General features: G+C 49.2%; 2 protein-coding genes across 6 annotated transcripts in view; one reads left to right on the forward strand and one right to left on the reverse strand.

Annotated features, from left to right (window-relative positions):
- The window catches only part of LOC126534790 (uncharacterized), a 123837-nt gene that overhangs the window by 19043 nt on the left and 82885 nt on the right, over positions 1–21909 (forward strand). The window lies entirely within an intron of this gene.
- On the reverse strand, positions 414–20612 carry LOC140219459 (uncharacterized). The gene is made up of 8 exons (XM_072289258.1): positions 20601–20612; positions 3108–3256; positions 2899–3024; positions 2571–2730; positions 2158–2321; positions 1509–1717; positions 626–739; positions 414–526 (listed from the first exon to the last, which is right to left on the reverse strand). The coding sequence occupies exons 1-8, from the start codon at positions 20610–20612 to the stop codon at positions 414–416; spliced, it is 1047 nt and encodes a 348-aa protein (XP_072145359.1).

A 21909-nucleotide genomic window follows, 5' to 3' on the forward strand; every position in this document is an offset into this window, starting at 1 on the left:
ACTCATGAAGTAGGATGCCAGTCTATCCCTTACTTCCAATGCAGCCCTGTTAGAGAGAAAAGCACGAGATTTTCAACCTTTTCCTTCAGCTTATTCTGCCTGTCTGACTGAGGTCACAGTTCTAATGGGTGTGTTTTACTCCTCGTCGTTAGCTGTACCCACTGACTTTGTTGAAAACATGCAGTACGCATGTATTTTTGCACTGTTACAACTCTTAACGCAAACTCTAATGAACAAGATTTTATGTCGTGTCAAATGATCAAGTTAAATGGAATGTTTTGAAGGTTTCGCTGTTTTATTGATGAGCTTCAATTGCTTTAATGTAAATAAAGCAGGAAATGCAAAGTATTACTGATTTCCTGCCTTTATGGAAATAATAATTACCGAGCAGAGTGGTACCCCTGGTCTGTCTATCAAGGAAGGGCACTACTGTCGTTCCTCCATGCCCCATTTGTGACATTTCCCTCCCAGTCTTCATGGTCAACAAATCCAGGAGGTTTGTACGTTGTCCTTGAGAACACCGAATCTTTCATCAGAAAATTGTGAAGCGCCACACATGCCCTTACAATGTTCTCAGTGGTTTCTTCTGACGCTCGAAAAGGTCTCTTCAGTATTCGCCACCTACTAGCCAGGATACCAAAACTGTTTTCAATGAGCCTCCTTGCACGACTCAGCCGGTAATTGAACACTGCCCTCTTCAAGTACTCGTTGTACTGGCTGACCCTGTAGACATGAAGAGCTAGAAAAAACAAAAGGTCAGGGCATTAAAATTACAGCATACATGTACATACTTAGATGAAAAATGCAATAGGACTAATTTCAAATCATTGAAATAACTGGAAGCTGTGGCACCCGCTGAATACAACTTGAAAAGAAAAAAACTGTTCCTACAGCTAATTTCCTCTGGGTTCCTCTTTCCAGTGCAGGCAATTTGAAATGCTACATAAACTGATATTATACGGATTTTTATTCATTTTTTGCATGCTTAAGTTGTGCTAAAGAAATGCTACATAGCGCCACCTTTGGCTGCATTGCACAACTTGTCATTTCCAGTATATTATCCTGTCAGAAAAACAGGGTAAAAGTGCTCATGCATTTGCTTACAATCATGCAATTAAACCTTGTATGTCAGCATTACATTTTATTACTGCATCATACTATTGCTTTCACACAAAATGCAACATAACATGTTTATTATCAGTAATAAAAGTATTTTAATGCACTCATATTGCACTGCATACACGAAATTTAGTCCTCTGCACCATTTCTTTTTCCATGCAGAAACAACCTTTCCTTGTAAGACTTGCTATGTACATGCATGCAGGCTAGACTGCATTTGTAAATGTTTTGTAGAAATTGTTTGACCATTTTTACCGTGTGCATGCATTGCACGAAACTGTATCTGCTATGGAAAACAGTGGCAGCAGTAACACAGTACAGCTGCATTGATATTTCACCTCGGAAGTCAGAGGAACATGTCAGCGTTAAAAGTAATTGAAGCAACTTGCCACGTCGAGGATAAGGCCGCATGAGGTAAGGCTTCAATGGAAAGGCCTCGTCGCCCACCATCAAGTATGGTATCAGTTCCGCTGAGGCAACTGTTGCTGCTGGGGGGATCCCAAATCTGCGCTCGCCCAATATGCGCATCAACTTCGTTCTTAAGAAAACTCCTCCATCGCTTTCTCCCCCGTAGTGGCCAATGTCCACGTACACAAATCTGAAATAAAGCAAGAAGTTTCAGTGTAGCCCATTTAGCATCTGATGTAGGACATGACTTTCACCTTGCTCCTGCTGAAGTCACTATTGCGTTCAAGTCTCGTAAAAGTGATATCTACGCTGCATCATAGTTTGACTAAATATACATACCACACATAATCACAACTCAGATTACCATCTTAACATCTGCTGCTATTTGTGCAGAACCAAATATGTTTACTGTCAACCTGCGTGAGCAAACCATTGTAATCATACACCTGTCTACGCTATGCTCCTTAATTCGTCATGCAAGTTACACCATTGAACTGTCCTCTTTTCTTTCAGCGCATACAATAGCATTCTTTCAATGAATATAATACACTGTTTTCACGATTCACAAGAAAAATGCACCATTAATGAGCAGTTTAACAAAAGTTTTGTTTTGCCATGAATGCACCATACCTATATTGGACATCGCATGTTGCCATGAGGACTGTGCGGAACGACTTCTTGTAATTCAAGTTTCGTGACCCTGAATTTGCAGGACATTCAATGCTCACATGCTTTCCATCAATACATCCAATGCAGTTGGGAAAATTCCAGTCGACAAGCATGTCTGTGGCAATCTTAAAGAGTGATTGGGAGGCAATATAATATGAGACTGTGACAAAACAATAGCGTAGTAATGCATAAGGCAACCTTTAATTGTCTTATGCGTTATGAGGTGCCGGAGTTCAACACATTTGAAAAGTCGGTACGCAGGGGGCATTGGGAAAGTCAGTAGCATAACAAATGAGGTAAAGAAAGGCAAGCTGGACGCTTGTCAACACTATAAACTCTCTCCGCAGTAACAAAATGGACTGTAATGCACTTACTTTTTTCCATTCTTCTGCTGTTTGTGGAAATCTTACATAGATTGGCTGAAGTATTTCCCATAATGCAGCACAAGTTTCTCTTACGGTCATTCCAGCCGTTGATCGTCCTGTCAGGAAGTTGAAGGACAAACTTCTCATTGTGTCGCCGTTTGCGAGAAATCTGAAAAGCGTATTCTCATCACATACGTCTCAAAGGATAAATGAGGAGGAGAGGGGGTGAGTTGCATCACACAGTGCTCATGCGGTATGTTTTACACAATATTTTCCGAGGGACTGCTGATCAGGCACTGTGACGGGACAGTACCGGGTCACGGACTTTCGGACTTACCCTACTGTCATGGCAAGTCGATCGTGTGCGGATATCGACCGCCTGAACGGAGTGTCCTGCCGCTCAATCACAGGCCGAACTAGGTGGAGCAGTGTGTCGAACGAGCTCGGCGGCATCCGAAAGATGCTATAATCAAGAATCAAAGACAACATCACTATCACGTCACACACACGGCACACTACGCGTTTAAAAAGGTTTTAATCACTCACTCTCGGAAGAAGCCTTCATCTCGGGCGCGCAGCCGGGGAAGCAAAACATTCGCTTGCCCCTCAACGTCTCGGTAGCGCCAGCAGGGGTGCACCAAAAACATTCGTCTGCGTGCCTTATGTGCGCGCCGCCGTCGCAATAGCGGAGAACACTGTTGGATATCGCACCGCTGGCACGAGTTGTTGGAACCTCAGTGCTGACGCCCGTTATTTCAAATGGGTCGCAAGCCCCAAGGGTAGCGTTGGCCTGGCGGCCCGGGGCACTGGAAGCATCCGAAGGTCCCGGCAAAGCATGAGTAGACTGGTAACAGAACAACTTGTTTATTCTAACATCGCAAAAGAGCGGGCGGTCAGGTCGACCGAAGTGGAGAGACGGGAGAGCACGTAACTCAGCAGAAGAAATCGGAGCCTCTCTCTCGGCGTCTGGGGGCAGCTGCTTTTATAGTCTCGCAGCTGAGGGCAAGGAGGAACGTCTCGTCAGATGCGCACGTGACAGGGCACGGACACGCTGAGAGACATGTTGAGACGAATGTAGTGACGCATCCGCCGAGTAGGCGCCAGGCAGACCTCCTCGCTTCATACTTGGGGAGCTCCTCTCCCCGGCTGCCGCGCTTTGACAAGCGTGGGCACACACACACACACGCACACACGAAGACACGAGGCACTGAAACACGCCTGGACGCGCTTGGCGGGGAGGCTTGCGGCAGCTCCGAACGGGCCAAAATGTCCGCCGCTTTGAACGAAGCCCCGGCGTCCGTTGCATCCGCGCCAGCTATACCGCGCGTCGTAGGCGAAACGTAACAGACCGCCCCGCCGGGGGAAGGAGATCCCGATGGTCAGGGGACTGCATCCGCTGTCCGGAGGGATGTCGTTTGATGATGCTCATAACCGAAGTCGGTCGTCCTTCGGCGTTTCTTGAGCGCAGCGCACAGAGAAGGCCTCGTTCTCTCGTTCAGGTTCACACAGGACACTGCAAAGTGACTTCGGGAGAGTTGACATTTTTGTTCTCGTTCCCGGCAAGCGTTAGAACTACGCCGAAACTCAACCGCTCAGTCAGCAAGCACGGCACAACCCTCACTAAGCCCTGCCAGGCTCTTTCCCCTTTTGTACTACTGCCTAGTTCCTTACAGTAGTTTAGCAGCACTCAGAACGCGTCCACAAATCGGAAAATTGCACTAGAAAGCACATCATCACTTTGAAACACTACACAAAAGCAATAGGTTAAAAATCCTGCCTCAGGAAGAAAAACATCAGTAACAAGCAATTTTGAGGCTGATTCCCACGTTAGGGGCTTCGACTTAAGCCATCGGCGTTACCGTTGAGACTCCCCTTTTTGTAACGCACCTCAAAGGAATATTGTTGCAAAGCGAGGCTCCAGCGCAGGAGGGGGCCATTTTTGGGAGATATGGTCTGCAGCCATTGGAGAGGGCAGTGATCCGTCTCAATGATAAACCTCGAGCCGGCTAGGTAGCATGACAATTTCTGAACGGCCCACACGATACACGCACACTCTTTCTCGGTGGCGCTGTACGCCTGCTCACGACTGGTCAGCTTACGACTAGCATACAGGACGGGGTGTTCTACTTCTCCATTTTCCCGTTGGCACAGTACAACGCCCATGCCTCGCTCACTAGCATCACACTGAACAACGAACCCTTTTGTGTAGTCGGGCGATCGTAGCACAGGCTGGCTTGTTAGGGCGCTCTTTAGGGCGCTAAAAGCTCTTTCCTTTGCCTCATCCCAGACGACTGTTTGCGGCTCTGTCTTTCTTAGAGCATCCGTCAAGGGAGCCGCGATATCAGAGTACCTGGGGATGTACCTCTGATAGTAGCCGGCGACACCTAAGAACGACCGAATATCGGTCTTCGTGCGCGGTTGCGGGAAGTCTCGCACAGCGGCCACCTTTATTTCAGAGGGGCGGCGACGACCCCGACCAATCACGTGTCCGAGGTAGACAACCTCGGCCTGTGCTAACTGGCACTTGGGAGCCTTGACTCTCAAGCCCGCATCGCGCAGGCGGGTTAGCACTGCCCGCAAGTGGGCCATATGCTCAGGCCAGGATGCGGAGAATATCGCTACGTCGTCTAGATACGGTAAAGCGAATCCTTGCTGTCCCCGCAACACTTTATCCATGAGGCTTGAAAAGCAGTATGGCGCGTTCTTCAAACCAAAGCTCAACACTTTAGGACGGAATGTTCCCATTGGTGAAATGAACGCCGCATACGTACTAGCCTCTTCTGTAAGTGGAACCTGCCAATAACCCCTGACAAGATCTAGGGTGGAAATAAACTGAGCACTACTCACTCTCTCAAGGCGCTCCTCGATGTTAGGGATCGGATAAATTTGATCCTTAGTGATGGAATTAAGCCTGCGGTAGTCGACGCAAGGACGAAGTTCCTTGCCCGGTACCTCAACTAAAATCAAAGGGGAGGTATAATCACTCTCACCCGCCTCAATAACACCGAGCTGTAGCATTTTCTTTACCTCAGCCTCCATAATATCGCTCTGGCGGGGTGACACCCGGTACGCCTTGGATCGTACTGGCTCTGGGGAGGTAAGTTCTATGTCATGAGTAAGGACAGAAGTCCTACCAGGCCTCTCAGAGAACAGACCTTGAAACTCTTGTAAGAGCTGGTATAGTTCGGTTTTCTGCTCAGGCGACAGCGATGCTTTACTGATTAAGTCACTAATGACTTGATCGGTGTGTTTCCTGTTCGTCACTGAGCCTAGTCCCGGAAGCTCGACCGGAAGCTCTTCGGGAACGTTTACCATCATGCACACCACTGCTTCCCGTTGCTTATAGGGTTTGAGCAGATTACAGTGGTAAACTTGCTGTGCTTTCCGCTTTCCTGGCAGACTCACCACCTAGTTAACGTCCGACAGTTTTTGAACAATCCGTGCTGGGCCCTCCCACTGCACGTCGAGTTTGTTCTTTAGCGATGTGCGCAATATCATGACCTCATCGCCCACCTCAAAACGACGGGCCCTGGCTGTCCGATCATAATAAACCTTGGCCCTCTGCTGGGCCTTTGCCATTGCTTCACCTGACAACTCCTGTGCCTTTCTTAAGCGTTCGAGGAGCTTAAGCACGTACTCCACCACGACTGGGTCGTCGCCCCTGCCTTCCCACGATTCTCGAAGCATGCGAAGCGGAGATCGCAGCGAGCGACCGTACACCAGCTCAGCTGGCGAAAACCCCGTAGCCGCATGCGGCGCGGTCCGTAATGCAAACTTCACCCCAGGCAGACACAGCTCCCAGTCAGTTTGTTGTTCAAAACACAATGCTCTCAACACGCGCTTCATGACGGAGTGGAGCTTCTCAACGGAATTCGACTGTGGGTGGTACACTGAGCTGTGTAACAGCTTTACCCCACACCTTTCGAGAAAGGCTGTCGTCAAAGGGCTAGCAAACACTGTGTCCTGATCTGATTGGATTTCCGCAGGAAAACCAACTCGCGCAAATATGGACAGTAGTGCATTGACTATCTCAACTGAGCTCAGTTCTTTAAGCGGCACTGCTTCAGGGAACTTTGTCGCTGGGCAGATCACAGTCAAAATGTGTCTGTACCCCGTGGCTGTTACCGGCAGAGGTCCCACTGTATCAATAACGAGCCGTCTAAAAGGCTCCGTAATGATAGGTACCAACTTCAACGGCGCCCTCGATTTGTCCCCTGGCTTGCCCACCCGCTGACAGGTGTCACATGTCTTCACAAAGTGGTCTGCGTCCCGAAAACACCCTGGCCAATAGTACTCTTGCAAGAGACGGTCCTTAGTTTTCTTAACTCCTAGGTGTCCGGACCACGAACCCCCATGCGACAAGCGCAACAGATCCTGACGATAGCATTGAGGCACGATCAGCTGATCGAACTCCACTCCCCTGCGGTCGAGATACTTCCGGTACAGGACCCCACCTCTTTCCTCAAAGCGAGCATTTTTCTTGGCGATACCTTCCTTGACAATGCAGCGTATGTTTTCTAGGCTGCCATCCTTCTTTTGTTCGGCTATCAAAGCCGACCGGCTGACTTTTAGCAACCTATTAAGTCCGTCTGACGTAGGCGCGATGAGCAAATCTGCAGATAGCTCTTCTAAATTTCCCGCATCGGGAATTTCCTCTCCAGTATCTGGTGCCTTTAACGCTACAGGCTCAATTTTATTCAGTTCGGGCGTGCTCTGAATACCAGCTTGCTGCGCCTCTGACCCTTTCTCATCGTTCGACAACGTCGGCCCCGCAACTACTGCCTTTGCAGCGAGCTCCCGAACCTTCGATCTGGTTAAGGCCTGAACGCTAGCCTCACCAAACAAAAGCCCCTTCTCGCGCAGGAGGTGATCGGACCTGTTCGAAAATAGGTACGGGTACTGGGGGGGCAGCATAGATGACACTGCCGCCTCCGTCTCAAGCGCTCCGAAAGGTCCTTCAATCAGCACTTTTGCTACGGGCAGACACACGCTATGAGCTTCCACAGCTTGCTTGATCCATGCGCACTCCCCCGTGAACATATCGGGTTCTACGTAAGAAGGGTGAACTACATCCATTGTAGCTGCGGAATCGCGAAGCACTCGGCACTCTTTCCCGTTCACGAGGAGGTCTCGCATGTAAGGCTCGAGAAGCTTCATGTTCTCGTCAGTGCTGCATAACGACAAAAACACGACTTTTGTTTTTTTTTCTGGACACTGCGCCGAAAAGTGACCCGGCTTCTGGCACGTATAACACACGCGCGCTTGCCTCATCTCGAACCGTTTTCTGCGTTCGGCTTCGGCTGCCGCCGTCTCCTTACGTTCGGTCGGACTGCTTTCACTCGCATCCGAACTACGTGTGTCCCCCTTTGCTCTCATGGGTGTGAACTTCGGCCTCTCAAACTTGGAGCCAAATTCACCCTTTTGACCGTCCTTAGCTCCGCGAGCCCGACGCGTCACAAACTCCTCGGCTAGCTCAGCGGCTCTAGCCACCGTACTAACGTCTGGCCTATCCAAGACCCAGTACCGCACGTTCTCAGGTAACCGACTATAAAACTGTTCCAGCCCGAAACACTGCAGAACTTTCTCGTGGTCACCAAACGCTTTCTCTTCTTTGAGCCACTCCTGCATGTTTGACATAAGCCTGTAGGCAAACTCTGTATATAACTCACTTTTACCTTTCTCATTTTCCCGAAACTTCCGACGGAACGCCTCCGCGGACAGCCTGTACTTTTTTAGCAGACTCGATTTCACTTGGTCGAAATCCTCTGCCTCCTCTCTATTCAAGCGAGCGACTACGTCGGCCGCCTCGCCGGGTAACAAAGTGAGCAAGCGCTGTGGCCACGTTTCCCGAGAGAACCCCTGCTTCTCGCACGTTCGCTCAAAGTTAACCAGGAACAAACCAATGTCCTCTCCAAGCTTAAACGGCCGCATCAGGTCAGTCATTTTGAACAATACTCGTTCTCCTGCACCGTGTGCCTGACTTCCATTACGAGCGCGTTCCATCTCTAACTCGAGACGCTTCATTTCCAAAGCGTGTTGACGGTCGCGCTCTCTTTCTTTCTCTTGTTGCTCTCGTTCTATCGGTTCTTTACGTTCACGCTCTTCTTTTTCTTTCTGTTCTTTTCGTTCGCGCTCTTCTTTTCCTTTCTGTTCTTTTCGTTCACACTCATCTTTCTCTTTCTGTTCTTTAAGTTCACGCTCCTGTCTTTTTGCCGTTTCCCTCTCCTCAATGGTCTCAAGGCATTCCGACAGCTCGTCATCCTCAGCTTCTAACTCAAGAACAGCCCTCAGCAGTTCTGGTTTTCTGAGTTTGTCTGAGACATCCAGACCCAACTCTCTTGCAAGCTCCAGCAATTTCGGTTTGCGCAACGACTTCAAATCCATGGCTGCTCTGAATGCTGCTTTCTCTACTGCCTTCTATTGTCTTGCCGCAAACTAACCCGGCAGCAACGACAACCACAATTACCAGCTCTGTTTCTGACACTAACAAAAGCCTGGCAAAACTCAGAAGAAGAAAGTCCCGCACTCACCAAACCTCGCAGCCAAGAATTCAGCGCAGTCGTTCCGCTGCAGGCAACCAGTCATCACACAGGGCTCGTTGCACTGCTCCCGGATGGTCGTTGTGCTGCTCAGCATACAGTCAACCGCATTTCTTCGCTGCTGGCCTCCGTTGTCGCGATCTCACCGCTGGCAGCCAGCTGTTGGATATCGCACCGCTGGCACGAGTTGTTGGAACCTCAGTGCTGACGCCCGTTATTGCAAATGGGTCGCAAGCCCCAAGGGTAGCGTTGGCCTGGCGGCCCGGGGCACTGGAAGCATCCGAAGGTCCCGGCAAAGCATGAGTAGACTGGTAACAGAACAACTTGTTTATTCTAACATCGCAAAAGAGCGGGCGGTCAGGTCGACCGAAGTGGAGAGACGGGAGAGCACGTAACTCAGCAGAAGAAATCGGAGCCTCTCTCTCGGCGTCTGGGGGCAGCTGCTTTTATAGTCTCGCAGCTGAGGGCAAGGAGGAACGTCTCGTCAGATGCGCACGTGACAGGGCACGGACACGCTGAGAGACATGTTGAGACGAATGTAGTGACGCATCCGCCGAGTAGGCGCCAGGCAGACCTCCTCGCTTCATACTTGGGGAGCTCCTCTCCCCGGCTGCCGCGCTTTGACAAGCGTGGGCACACACACACACACGCACACACGAAGACACGTGGCACTGAAACACGCCTGGACGCGCTTGGCGGGGAGGCTTGCGGCAGCTCCGAACGGGCCAAAATGTCCGCCGCTTTGAACGAAGCCCCGGCGTCCGTTGCATCCGCGCCGGCTATACCGCGCGTCGTAGGCGAAACGTAACAACACACAATGACCAAAACGCTCATCGTCGTCGGAACATCGTCGTCTGCATCTGCCATTGTAGGAATCAACGCGATCAGCGCGGTAGATGACGAGGGACGAGGAGCTGGTTGTGATGTTATTGGGGCCGGATCACTCCAGTAAGAGGCAGACGCAGCTAGCAGAAGCACAAACACACATCAGACTTGTATTGACGTACATAACACAGATAACGGCACACACACGTGACAGTTCCCCAAATACCCCATAGATGACATGCGGCTATAGCTATGTATCGGTGACTTATAATTGGCCTACAGTTCAGGCGGAAGCGCGTGTCGCCGTGTCGGAGACCTCGTGGAACAGATGTCGGCCAGCGGGGTCGGATAGCAGTGTCGGCCGGCGGGTCGGACAGCCGTGTAGGACGGCCGGGTCGGACAGCCGGGTTGGAAGGCTGGGTCGGACCGCCGGGTCGGACCGCCTCGCGGGGCTCAGGTGGCCGGCCGCAGTCATCGGGTCGCGTCCACAGCTGGCTGGGTAGCCCTGTGGCCGCTCACCCGAACGCTCGACCGCCCCGGTTCAGGACCGCCAGCCCTCCTGGACCAGTGCCCAGCGGAAGAGCGGGGCGAGGTCGCCTCCCAGCTGGTGACAGCGTTGTTGTGGCGTATTGGCGCGGGTGGCGATAGCTCCCATGGGCCAGACGCCCAGCGAGGAAGCTGTTTTCCGTCGAACGCCGAACCTCGCGCACTGCTCACGCCACGGGCCACACTCTCTCGCGCCACGCTTTTTGAGGCGCCACTGTCGACGCTCCCAAATCGGCGTCGATGATGATGATGGCTCTCTCGCGGGTAATTGCAAAGAGTCGGTGTCCTCTTCGCCCCCGCACGGCGTACTGCCTTCCTATGTTTATACTTTCCACTCCTGCGTACCATATATTACGACAACACCCCCCCTTTCAAGAAAGTTGTTCACAACTATTCTAACACAAGGACGCGGGATGTGAAACAGGAAAAAAGGAAAATTGTCCTGTACGGTTGTCCGATTGTTTATGTAAGCACACGACACTGGTATCTGCTAACCGAGCAAGGAAAAAGCGCGCGACAACCGCGATATCGCGCCTATGCTCGCGCAGTTCGAGACAAGGTGAGATCAGCGCTGTCACGTGACTCCGCGGCGGCCGCCGCGCGGCGTTCTTACCACCGGCGGCATGCCGCGCGCGTTTTGACGCCAGTGTGTCCGTACCTTAAGAAAACAGACATAAATAAGTTGAGAAGAGCGGCCGCTCATGAACACACTAGACAGCCGCGTTCGTAAATCGCAATGTATCAAAATCTCGGTCATTATCAGTGTACAGAAGTACATATACGTTGCTGTAATCACGCAAACGGCTCATATTGGGCTTCCACAAGATTTAGTGCGCAAAATGGTCATCGAAGTTGGTTTTTACGCCTGCTGTGCAGAGATCATCTTACGATCACGGCCCAACACCGGTGCGCACACGGCAGTCGCAGTGGGTCGTGCGTATACGGCGGACGAAGTCACCCGGCAGAATCAAGAACGCGCGGCATCCGTTTACAAAGCAAATTAAATGTATCCAATTTAGCATGTAAAATTATAAAATGAACGTACATGCCTGTGATACTGTCAGGTGTTAGTTTCTTCCTGCTTGGAAACATTCAACAGAAGCCGACGCTGGTCCACGATGTTCATGCCCAAAAGCACAAGCTCGCCTCATTCCGGCTCGAAGTGACGAAATGTTTCCTTCGTAGCTCGCTCCGCAGAAGGGGGAAAAACGCGTGCATAAGCTCCCGATAGCAGCGCTAAGCTGCTGCCCACAATCGTAGCACACTTTCAGCAATTAACACGATCGGCGTGCAAAACAACCACCGGCTGCATCACTTCAAACAAAATAACATTCTATTTTCGTTCTTAGCAACCATTATAACCGGGAACAAAGTATTTGTACTTCAGTAAACGCTCAACCCGGTGTGTCATCGAATATCAAGTTCTTCCAACACGGCGGCCTACCCGCGACGCAGTCGGCTTGGAAGGTATATGGCGGCGGCCGCTCAGTGTTCGCAGTCAAATCCCGACCTTTGCGGTACTCTGACATTTTTTTCCAGTGACTCTAGCTGCACCTGCGTGAGAGCGCCGCATGCGGGGCAAAATTCTACCAGCGGGTGGTAGGCCTCTCCGATCTCTCGTTCGCACCGCCTTGATTGCCTCTTGCACTGCGCGTGTTTGGGCACGTTTAGTACCTTGCGCTGTGTGTGCCTGCGCGTGTGTGCGTGGATGTTTTATTTGAAGGACGATGTACGCGCTTCTATTTCCTTTTAAGAAGATTGGTATGCTTTACGATTGTTTTTATGGCTGCAATGCGGCAAAAGGGCAGCGTCTGCTTAGCCATGTAAGTGACGCTGAGCAGGCTATTGAAAACGACATCGTATGTGCCGCCGGAAAAATTGTGGGCATATACGATGCGTGTTAGCTAAAGTTATTTTTGCAGTTTCACACAAAATATTTGCTAAAATCCGTGTTGTCTCTGATGGCGACAACCGACTTCCATCGACACTGTGCAGAAATAAACAAAATATATCGCCGTGTAGCACAAGTACGACATGCGCACACAGCTTTAGCTAGTACGTCCCCTACAATGTATAATAGAGGGAGCCATGTAAATAGCTTGGTCTTTTTTTAACTGTGCTCAAGAGACGCAAGTTGAAAGTAATACTAATCATTTCTGCTTCAGCAAGGCCGGCGCGACCAAGACGCGGGCGTGTATGGTCGAGTAACTCGATCGATCGGTGCAGTGGTAACGTAGGAATGAACTCCGGTCATGTTCGATACATCGTGCGCATACTCAATTTCATGGCACGCGTCAACTTCGGCCACTGCTAGCGCATGCAACAGAAGTGGTTTTCATTCTTGGGCAGCGCACACACAAACGAAACACGAGAAAGGAGACAGTAGAAGCGCTGATCGAACAACTGAAAGTTTCTACATGAATAAAATTATTATATACCAAGTAATCATGAAATTCATTTGGGTTACATATAATAACCATCATACACTCACGACTGATCAATGAACGAGCTCGGTTGCCAGTTGTTTACTTCGTTCGGCGCACCGCAGTAATCCATGTCTGTCTTCTGCTTTTTTAGCACCATTTTCATGTGAATCACAGAATTTCACAGGTGGCATCAACCTTTTCGTGTTTACATTGCTGTCGTGACAGTTAACAACACGATAATAATTTCCGGTCATCCGAAGCGGCGCCGCCGCAAACAAGAGATGTTTCCCGCGCTGCGCGAACTTAACGCGGCTGGGAAGGGAAGCGGCATCGGAAACCTACACCTGTTCGAGGTGAAATTGTTTCACCAGGGGAGAAACGAGCGCAGGCGCCTAGGATGAAACTTTGTACAGCTTTGTACAGCTCCATGTACACGTTTGCACAATTGACGGCGACCGTAGTGGTGGGCTGATTCCGTAAGTACTGGAGTCTACAGTTTCCATGGGTATTTGCTGTTGAACATGAGCCGATGGCTATGTCGTCATGCCCCAACGTATGTGCCTACAACAACACGACGTCATCATTCCGCCGTCGTCGTCAGCCCATTATTGCCAGAAAGTTGCCATCACGCGATCTCACACCATGGTCGTCTTTAGTGTTCTTTTTTTTCGATTCTGGTTATACACCTGTAACGCCACCGTCGTCAGACCATTATCCCCTTCAGTCACCGTCACGCCTTCTTCGTTATGCTACCATCGCCATGCAGCCATCCTTATACCCTCACTGTCACACAACACAGTGGCCGTTATACAGCTTTTGTCATAGATCCGTCTTCCTGTAATTGTCATCATTCATTCATCATCAGTCCATTGTCACGGTGCGGTCGTCGTCATAACAAGTTCGTTAATTTATTGATGCTATTTCTTCTTGGTGAAAAGGCAGACAAAACGCGGGCTACTACGCCTACCAAAGTAAAATTTAATGGAAAAGAAGGCGGTGGTTTTGTCTACCTTTTCACCATGTTCCATCCCGACCAGACGAGCTTCCGTCAAAAATTGAACTTCATTATTCCTTCTTCATTCCTTGGTAATGATGTTGTCATGAATCGGTTATGAAATTGACACCGTTGTCTTAACGTCATCGTCATACAGATGCCGTCATGTACTTGTTGTCATAATGCCAACATGCCGTCAAGGTTGTTCCATCGTTGTTATTTGACTCTGGTCTTACCATCGCCGTTATGACATATATATATATATATATATATATATATATATATATATATATATATATATATATATAATATAAATATATAGTTATTTATATATAAATATTTATATAGTTATATATAGTTATATATATATATATATAGTTATTAAATAACAAATAAATAGTTATTTCTTTGTTTATTTATTTATAAATTTCACAGCCATCCCCTCAAGCCAACACCTTTACCAGGCACCAACATGAAAAGGACTCTCGAATTTTCATTTATTCGGCCGCATGAACGTAGAAAGCCTTCAAACCGTAGGGAATGAGCTGGAAAAGGAATGAAACTGATAAAAAAAATCTATATAAGACTTCTTCGCATGAATCCGTTCGTGCGTCAGTAGCATTGACGTGGACGCATGATGGTACCATAAAAAGATGCTAGGTTGTTTTTGCGGTCGAACACATACGCACACAAAAAGTACACGCTGCACTTTTGTTCGCTGGCTACGAGGAACATTAACACCTAGACCTTTTCCTGAAAAAAACATCAGAAAATATTGTTCTGCCTCGTAACGGTCAGACAATGTCGATGATCTCATGCCATGGTTTTGAGACCAACTTTAATATTAAAACAAAATACCTCAGAAGTGCCTTCGAATCATCACATTTGCAAGTAAAATAATTCTGCGTGTAGTAAGCGTGTCATAGAATTTGAAAAGCTTCGAACGTATCCACTAGTGCAGTTTTAAGGTTATTGCCGTAAAGAAGAATATTCTTACGATATTTACTGTCTGAAAACTCGAAGCCACGGTATCTTTTTCTGCTAGCAAATTATTAGTTCGTTGTATGAAGTTTGTAAAACCTTTATTGCCTTCACACAATTATCATTACACTTGTTATTTCAATACGGCATTATGCTTACTTCCCTCCAAGTTATGGGAAGTATGCCTTGTGCTGGGCATTGCGTTTGCTCTCTGTTGTGCGCTTTTTTGCCCAGCAGCGCATCCTGCCGTCAACGGAGGCGTTCCCGTATACAGACTGCAGCGTTTTCTGCACTGCGTCGAGCTCGCTGAGGTCAGGAATGCAGCGCCTGCAAGATACGTACTAAAGAAAAACACTTTCATGTAGCACGTATTGAGCAACAGTATCGGGAATTTTTCATGTTGCCCTACAATATTTCTAATTGAAACTTTTCATCTGATTATAATATCTGAGAAGTTGAATAATTAATCAGCCACCTCCATGCGACTGCAAACAACGTTACCTTGGTTCGGTTCAACCACGTTGCATTTGCAACTCTTGGTGCATGACAGTCAGCACACTCTGTATGTGTCTGTATACAGGTGTTTTAAAACGTTCGTTTCTTAGCAGGCGCAGCAAATTGGAAGTCTTATGTTCTCCTCGTGCTGTTTCTCCCGCGGTTAAATGTCACGTCAGTGAAAATGTGCTCGCATCGCATTCCACGCACAATGCACTTTTTTAGATGCCTTCTGCTCTTTTGTTGGACGAAAATGTAGTGATCTCTTGGCAGCAAAATTTATTCATAACAAATGTTCTAGAGCTCTCTACAAAGATTTCAATGATATTTTCTTAGCTCTCTGATATTGTTTTATTTGTGAATGTTCAGGTGAGAAGTGATATAAAAAACTCACTATGCTACTTCAATATCATTGATGCCTGAAGCTTCTGAGAACGTAGGTATGGCGCTACACTTGAAAAGCTTAGTGTTTTGCTTAGTGCTGTTTTCTACTCTTCAATGGTGCTACGGAGCCAATATTGATATCACAAGGGTGAGACCTGCTTTGATTACACATGTTTAAAATAATGTTCACAGAAAATCACAGTACGCTATTGCTATAGTATACTCGCCTTCGCGCGCCCGTCCACCTGGGCGGCTGTATCTTCAATGTTATCAGCGACGGGCACGGAATTCGCCATGCGCTATGTTCTCGCGGCTTAGTACGCGTTGATGACGTCGCTCGCTGCCGCTGCTGCCACGCTTCCTCACTCCAGCGTTTTCACAGAGAGTTTCCGCTTCATCGAGCTTGCAAATTTACTTAGTGTGCCTATGTTTGCTAGTTTACACGGCCGATAAAACTACTATCCTTACTTCGTATAGCTGTCCACTAGTTCTCTATCACAATCAATGCTTCGACTTTCGGGCCAAACTGTGTCTTTTTTTTTCAAGGTAAAACAGGACCTGAATTAGAGTGAAATTTACCTGATGTGCTTGATACCGTTTATTGAAATGACATAAACAGGTTGTTTGGAAGCGATAGCCTGCAAGCGTGCTCTTATCTTCATTCTGTATTCTCTAATGGCAATGACGATACCAACAAAAAGTAAGGAGGATAGCTCAGGGGAGCTAGACGATGCGCATTCTTTAGTAAAATTGAAGTATATATTTCAAAGAACATTTCATGAACTTAAAAGGGTCCTGAAACACTTTCTAAGTCGAGAAATTCACCTAAATTTAACATGGACTATTTCAGAAATACTCTGCCGCAAGAAATAGTTCAATGCATTGAGCGCATGAGGTGTTACTGGTGGTCAAAGGTCACGCGTGATCCTTCTCGCGGTGCTCCCCGTACTTCTTCAATGCCCTACACTGCGAAGGCTACAGGACAGCGGGGCGCACACACAACGGTCCACCTACTCAACATCACCGTGACGCGCAGTTTAAAGTTTATTCTGTACGTTCGTGTAGACGCCGCTACTTGCGATTATGGTGCTAACGCAGTAAAACTCAGTGATCCACAGTTGCGCCGAGCCAACGGGCTCCCCGCGGCACCCGGCGGCGGCCGCCATATCTCCGCTATTAGGAAGCATTTAAGCTACGTGTAACTTTAGTGCGTATGCTCGATGCTCACTATGAGCGGGACAGGGCTGGAACGTGCGTTCGTGCTAATATTCTCCATTCTGGGCGTGCTACGTGGTGCAGACCGGTTTTGTCTTGCACCGGCTTGACCGGTGGTTGGGAGCCACATCCGATTTGACCAATCTGAAGCGCGATCAATATATCAGTACGAAGCGAAGTCCGCCAAGGCGTCTAACCAGGAGAGCCCATGATTGAGCGCAGAACTCAACGCAGATTCCTGTTAAGGTTCCTGCGTGGTCACGCTCAGCCGCGCCGTACGAAGCCGCGGCTTGAGTATTACGTATCCCACCTCCACATGAGGTGCCTTTCGTGCGATGGAAGGCGGTGCGCTTCCTCCCCACCTTCCGCCCTTGCGAGCGCGAGATCAGGCCACCATTTTCGGCTCAACCTTGTACGCTTTCACTCGCACACATAGCTCACGGCACGCGGCTTCGCTGTTATTGCACTTGGACTTCATACGGGATGTCATGGCAGCGGCGACGGCGACAGCTAAAACGCACCTGCAGTGAACATGTAGTCGGTATCGCCACTAAAAAATCCGACAGTAATTATCTATCTGTGCCCTTTACGCCAGTTCTCGCTACCTGCTTTGTCATTCTGTACAGATCTTCAAGTGTGGGCCGTGTGAAGCTACACGATAAATTTGTTTTACAAATTACGCAATACAGTGCACAATCCTGTCCGAGCCCGTTCAAAAAATTATTGAGAAGTCATTGAAATATCGTTGGTCAATGTTGAGTTTTTATTGAGGAATTATAGAGTTTGTTGGAGCATTGTTGGGTTGAGTGTTGAGGACTCTTGAATATTGGCCACTGAAATTTAATTGAAACACCATTGGGTACCCTCAATGTTGAATAAGTGTTAAGGTACCATTGAAAGTCCATTGTGCTCAGACGGTTCGTTGTGTTCGTTTTGTTGAATTGTTGTTGAGTTACCGTTGATTCTGCGTTGAACTGACATTGTGGTAGTTCTGTTGACCTGTTGTAGAGTTATTGCCACAGCACTGAAAGGCACATTGTGGCACAGTTGAGATGGCATTGAGATTTCAGAAGTCACCATTGAAATATGATTGACGTTTCGTTGGGCTAGTGGATTTTTATTCATATATTGAAATTGCTTTGCTGTTCACACTTACCCGCCGTGGTTGCTCAGTGGCTATGGTGTTGGGCTGCTGAGCACGAGGTCGCGGGATCGAATCCCGGCCGCGGCGGCCGCATTTCGATGGGGGCGAAATGCGAAAACACCCGTGTACTTAGATTTAGGTGCACGTTAAAGATCCCCAGGCGGTCGAAATTTCCGGAGTCCTCCACTACGGCGTGCCTCATAATCAGAAAGTGGTTTCGGCACGTTAAACCCCATAATTAAATTTTTTTTTTGCTGTTCACACTTCTATGCCCCGGTGCCTGTTCATAACTTTCCCAAACACAAACAAAATCAAAGGAGAGACTGATCAACTTGAAGTACCTTTATTTACACTAAAGATGCGTGCACCTGAAACATTACAGTACATAAGGCACCACTGTATACATCGAACCTGGAGACGTAGGCTAGTACCTACAGCCCTCTAGCAGTGTAAATAGATCTGAAAGTACCTGTACGTATGAATTCAATGAAAACGATCATTGTGGTCTTCACTTTTGACTTAAGTTTATGACTAGAAGGCAAAGCGACTCAAAAGGCAGGGCTTAAGCATACCCTTGTAACAACCAACTTTGAACAAATGAAAACTTGAAGCTGCTTGCGTGTAAACACACAAAAGACATCTGAATATGTTACATTTGTGACGAAGAAGATCGGCAGGCTGAAAAGCCCCATTGCCATCGCGTGGCTCGTACCCTGTTCGCTCGCTGGCTGCACCCTACCTACTGTTGCCGCGTTGGTCGCTGCTTCTCTACGACCCGAATAAACCCCTTTTACAATTGGTGGAGGTGCTGGGTACAACCGGAATTCTGGAACTTCGCAACCGGACACTGCAGCCTGTCTTCATTATGCCGGAAGAAGGATCACCGCAACCACAACCCACTGCCCCGGTGACTACCGTGGTCTGCCCCGGCCCGCTGCGTCAACGCGACCCACCCATCTTCAGCGGTACCGAAGACTATGACGTAGAAGACTGGCTCGCTGACTACGACCGGGTGAGCATCCACAACCACTGGGACGACACCAAAAAACTGAATTACGTATCGTTTTATTTGAGCGGTGTCGCCAGCGTGTGGCACCGCAACCATGAACGTGATCTCACGACGTGGCCAGCCTTCAAAACTAACGTGACGGAGGTATTCGGGCGCCGCGCCGTTCGCAAGCTTCGCGCCGAGCAACGTTTGCGCAGTCGTGCGCAACAGTGCGGGGAGACATTTACAAGTTATATAGAAGATGTTGTCGACCTGTGCAACCGCGTTGACGTCACAATGGCTGATGCCGAGAAGATCCGCCATATCTTAAAAGGCATTGAAGACGACGCCTTCCAGGTGCTGTTGGCGAAGAATCCGGCGACAGTCTCTGAACTCGTCAGTCTCTGCCAAAGCTTCGACGAACTCCGCAAACAACGCCTAGCCACCCGCCAATCTCCTCCTCAGGCGACTTCAATGTCGAGCTTGGCGGTTTCCCCGGATAATACGTCGCTACTGCTACAGATCAAGGAGTTCGTCCGTGAAGAGGTGGCTCGTCAGCTTTCTCTGATTCCCCTCACACACGGCCTGTCGAATTCTCCGTTGGCGCACACTCTCCAATCTGTCATCGAGGCGCAGGTAGCCGACCACATTCCACCTTCTCTCCAGCAGGCTCCCGTTGCCGCTCCCCTGACGTACGCCGAAGTCGCTTCGAGGCCTGCACCACAGACCTACGGTCCCCTTCGCCCGCCTTTGCGCCCGCCCGTATCCGCTCCGGTCCGGCCACTGGTGCAGTATGCACGACCTCAAGATCATTGGCGCACGGAAGATAATCGGCCGATTTGTTTTTATTGTGGCCGTGCTGGACACGTAGCATGTCACTGTCGCCTCCTTACCCCCAACGTCCCCAACAATGTGCGTCTATATGCGCCACGTTTCCACCAACGCCGCAACTATTCGGACACCTTTGACTCTCCTCCTGTTGTCGACACCGCATTCTCCGCTGCTCGCCGTTCACCTTCTCCTCGCCGCCGCTCGCTTTCACCCATGCACCGGCGTCGGAGCCCTTTGCGCCAGGAAAACTAAATATCGCAGTTCAGGAGGCGAGAACTGCGGTGCCAGCGAAATGTATAAGGCCTCACACTTCCCCGAAGAACGTTATTGAAGTCGCAATAGAAGGAACATTGACGCTAGCACTTGTCGACACCGGCGCTGCACTTTCAGCGATAGATGCCCGTATTTGCCGCAAGATCGGAAAAGTGACGACACCGCTTTCTGGACTGTCTCTTCGAACTGCCAACGCGGAGCACGTCGAGCCATCCGGCGCCTACACTGCTCGTGTCGTCATTCAGGACGTCCTCTGTATCATAGAATTCGTCGTGCTGCCATCATGTTCACACGACGTCATATTAGGGTGGGACTTTCTCTCCACACATCATGCGATCATTGACTGCGCCCGCGCCGAAATCGAGCTGTTTCAGTTTTCGACTGATATTATCACTGACCATCAGGACCATTGCCGCAAAATCTCTGTTTCATAAGACACCATTATACCTGCCTGGTCTTCCAACCTTGTCAGTATCTCTTGTGACTATGTAGATGATGGCACAGTACTCTTCGCTCCGTCTGAACTCTTAGTTCGCCGCCGTTCACTACCACTGCCGTTCGCCGTCCTCGAGTTCAAAGCTGGCGCCTCTCTCATGTGCGTCTCCAACCCATCGGCTGAACCAATTACTTTACGCCGCCGTGAAAGCCTTGGCAGAGCAGAGCCACTGACTTCATCTTCAATATTTGACACGATGGACGACTCCACTTATATTGCTGCTCTCGAGGAATCGCGTCCACAGTCCCTACCGGGTTCTTTTACGCCAGCTATTGCCAGTGACCTTACGACGACGCAGCGCGACGAACTTCTTCGCTTGCTCCAAGGCTTCTCTTCCTCCTTTGATTGCCAAGCAACATCACTCGGCCGCACAACGACTGTTTCGCACACTATCGACACTGGGAGCCACGCACCAATTCGACAGCGTCCCTACGGAGTATCGGCGACTGAAAGACGCGTTATCAATGACGAGGTGAACGATATGCTCAATCGCGGTGTCATCCAGCCTTCTAGTAGTCCTTGGGCATCCCCAGTCGTCCTAGTTAAAAAGAAAGACGGCTCCATACGATTTTGCGTCGACTATCGAAGGCTTAACAAGATTACCCGAAAGGATGTATACCCGTTGCCACGTATTGACGACGCACTTGACTGTTTGCAAGGAGCGGAGTTCTTTTCCTCCTTAGATCTCCGCTTTGGCTACTGGCAGGTGCCCATGGCGGACGCTGACTGTTCTAAAACCGCATTTGTAACACCAGATGGCTTGTATGAATTCACTGTGATGCCGTTCGGTCTGTGCAATGCACCCGCCACCTTCGAACGCATGATGGACGGCATCCTACGTGGCCTAAAGTGGCATACTTGCCTCTGCTACCTCGACGACGTTGTCGTCTTTTCCCCTGATTTTCCGACCCATCTTGGGCGTTTACATCAAGTTTTGACCTGTCTCCGGAATGCTGGTCTCCAGCTTAACTTAAGAAAGTGCCGATTTGCAGCTCGAAAACTGACTATATTAGGCCACGTTGTCTTTAAAGAAGGCATTCTTCCTGATCCTGATAAACTTCGCGCCGTATCCGAATTTCCGAAGCCCACTAATTTGAAAGCACTGCGCAGCTTCATTGGCCTATGCTCCTATTTTCGACGTTTCGTTCGCAATTTCGCTACAGTGATCGCACCACTTAACCAACTTCTTCAAGGCGACAATGAACTTTCTG

The sequence above is a fragment of the Dermacentor andersoni genome, chromosome 7 (assembly GCF_023375885.2).
Source record: "Dermacentor andersoni chromosome 7, qqDerAnde1_hic_scaffold, whole genome shotgun sequence".
NCBI lineage: Eukaryota > Metazoa > Arthropoda > Arachnida > Ixodida > Ixodidae > Dermacentor > Dermacentor andersoni.

What these genes read in the sequence shown, in the direction of transcription:
- LOC140219459 (XM_072289258.1), bottom strand. An exon ending in ACATGCGATGTCCAATATAG is followed by an intron (nt 1,718 to 2,157) that starts GTATGGTGCATT and finishes GCTTTATTTCAG; the next exon opens with ATTTGTGTACGTGGACATTG. An exon ending in GCGGCCTTATCCTCGACGTG is followed by an intron (nt 740 to 1,508) that starts GCAAGTTGCTTC and finishes TGTTTTTTCTAG; the next exon opens with CTCTTCATGTCTACAGGGTC.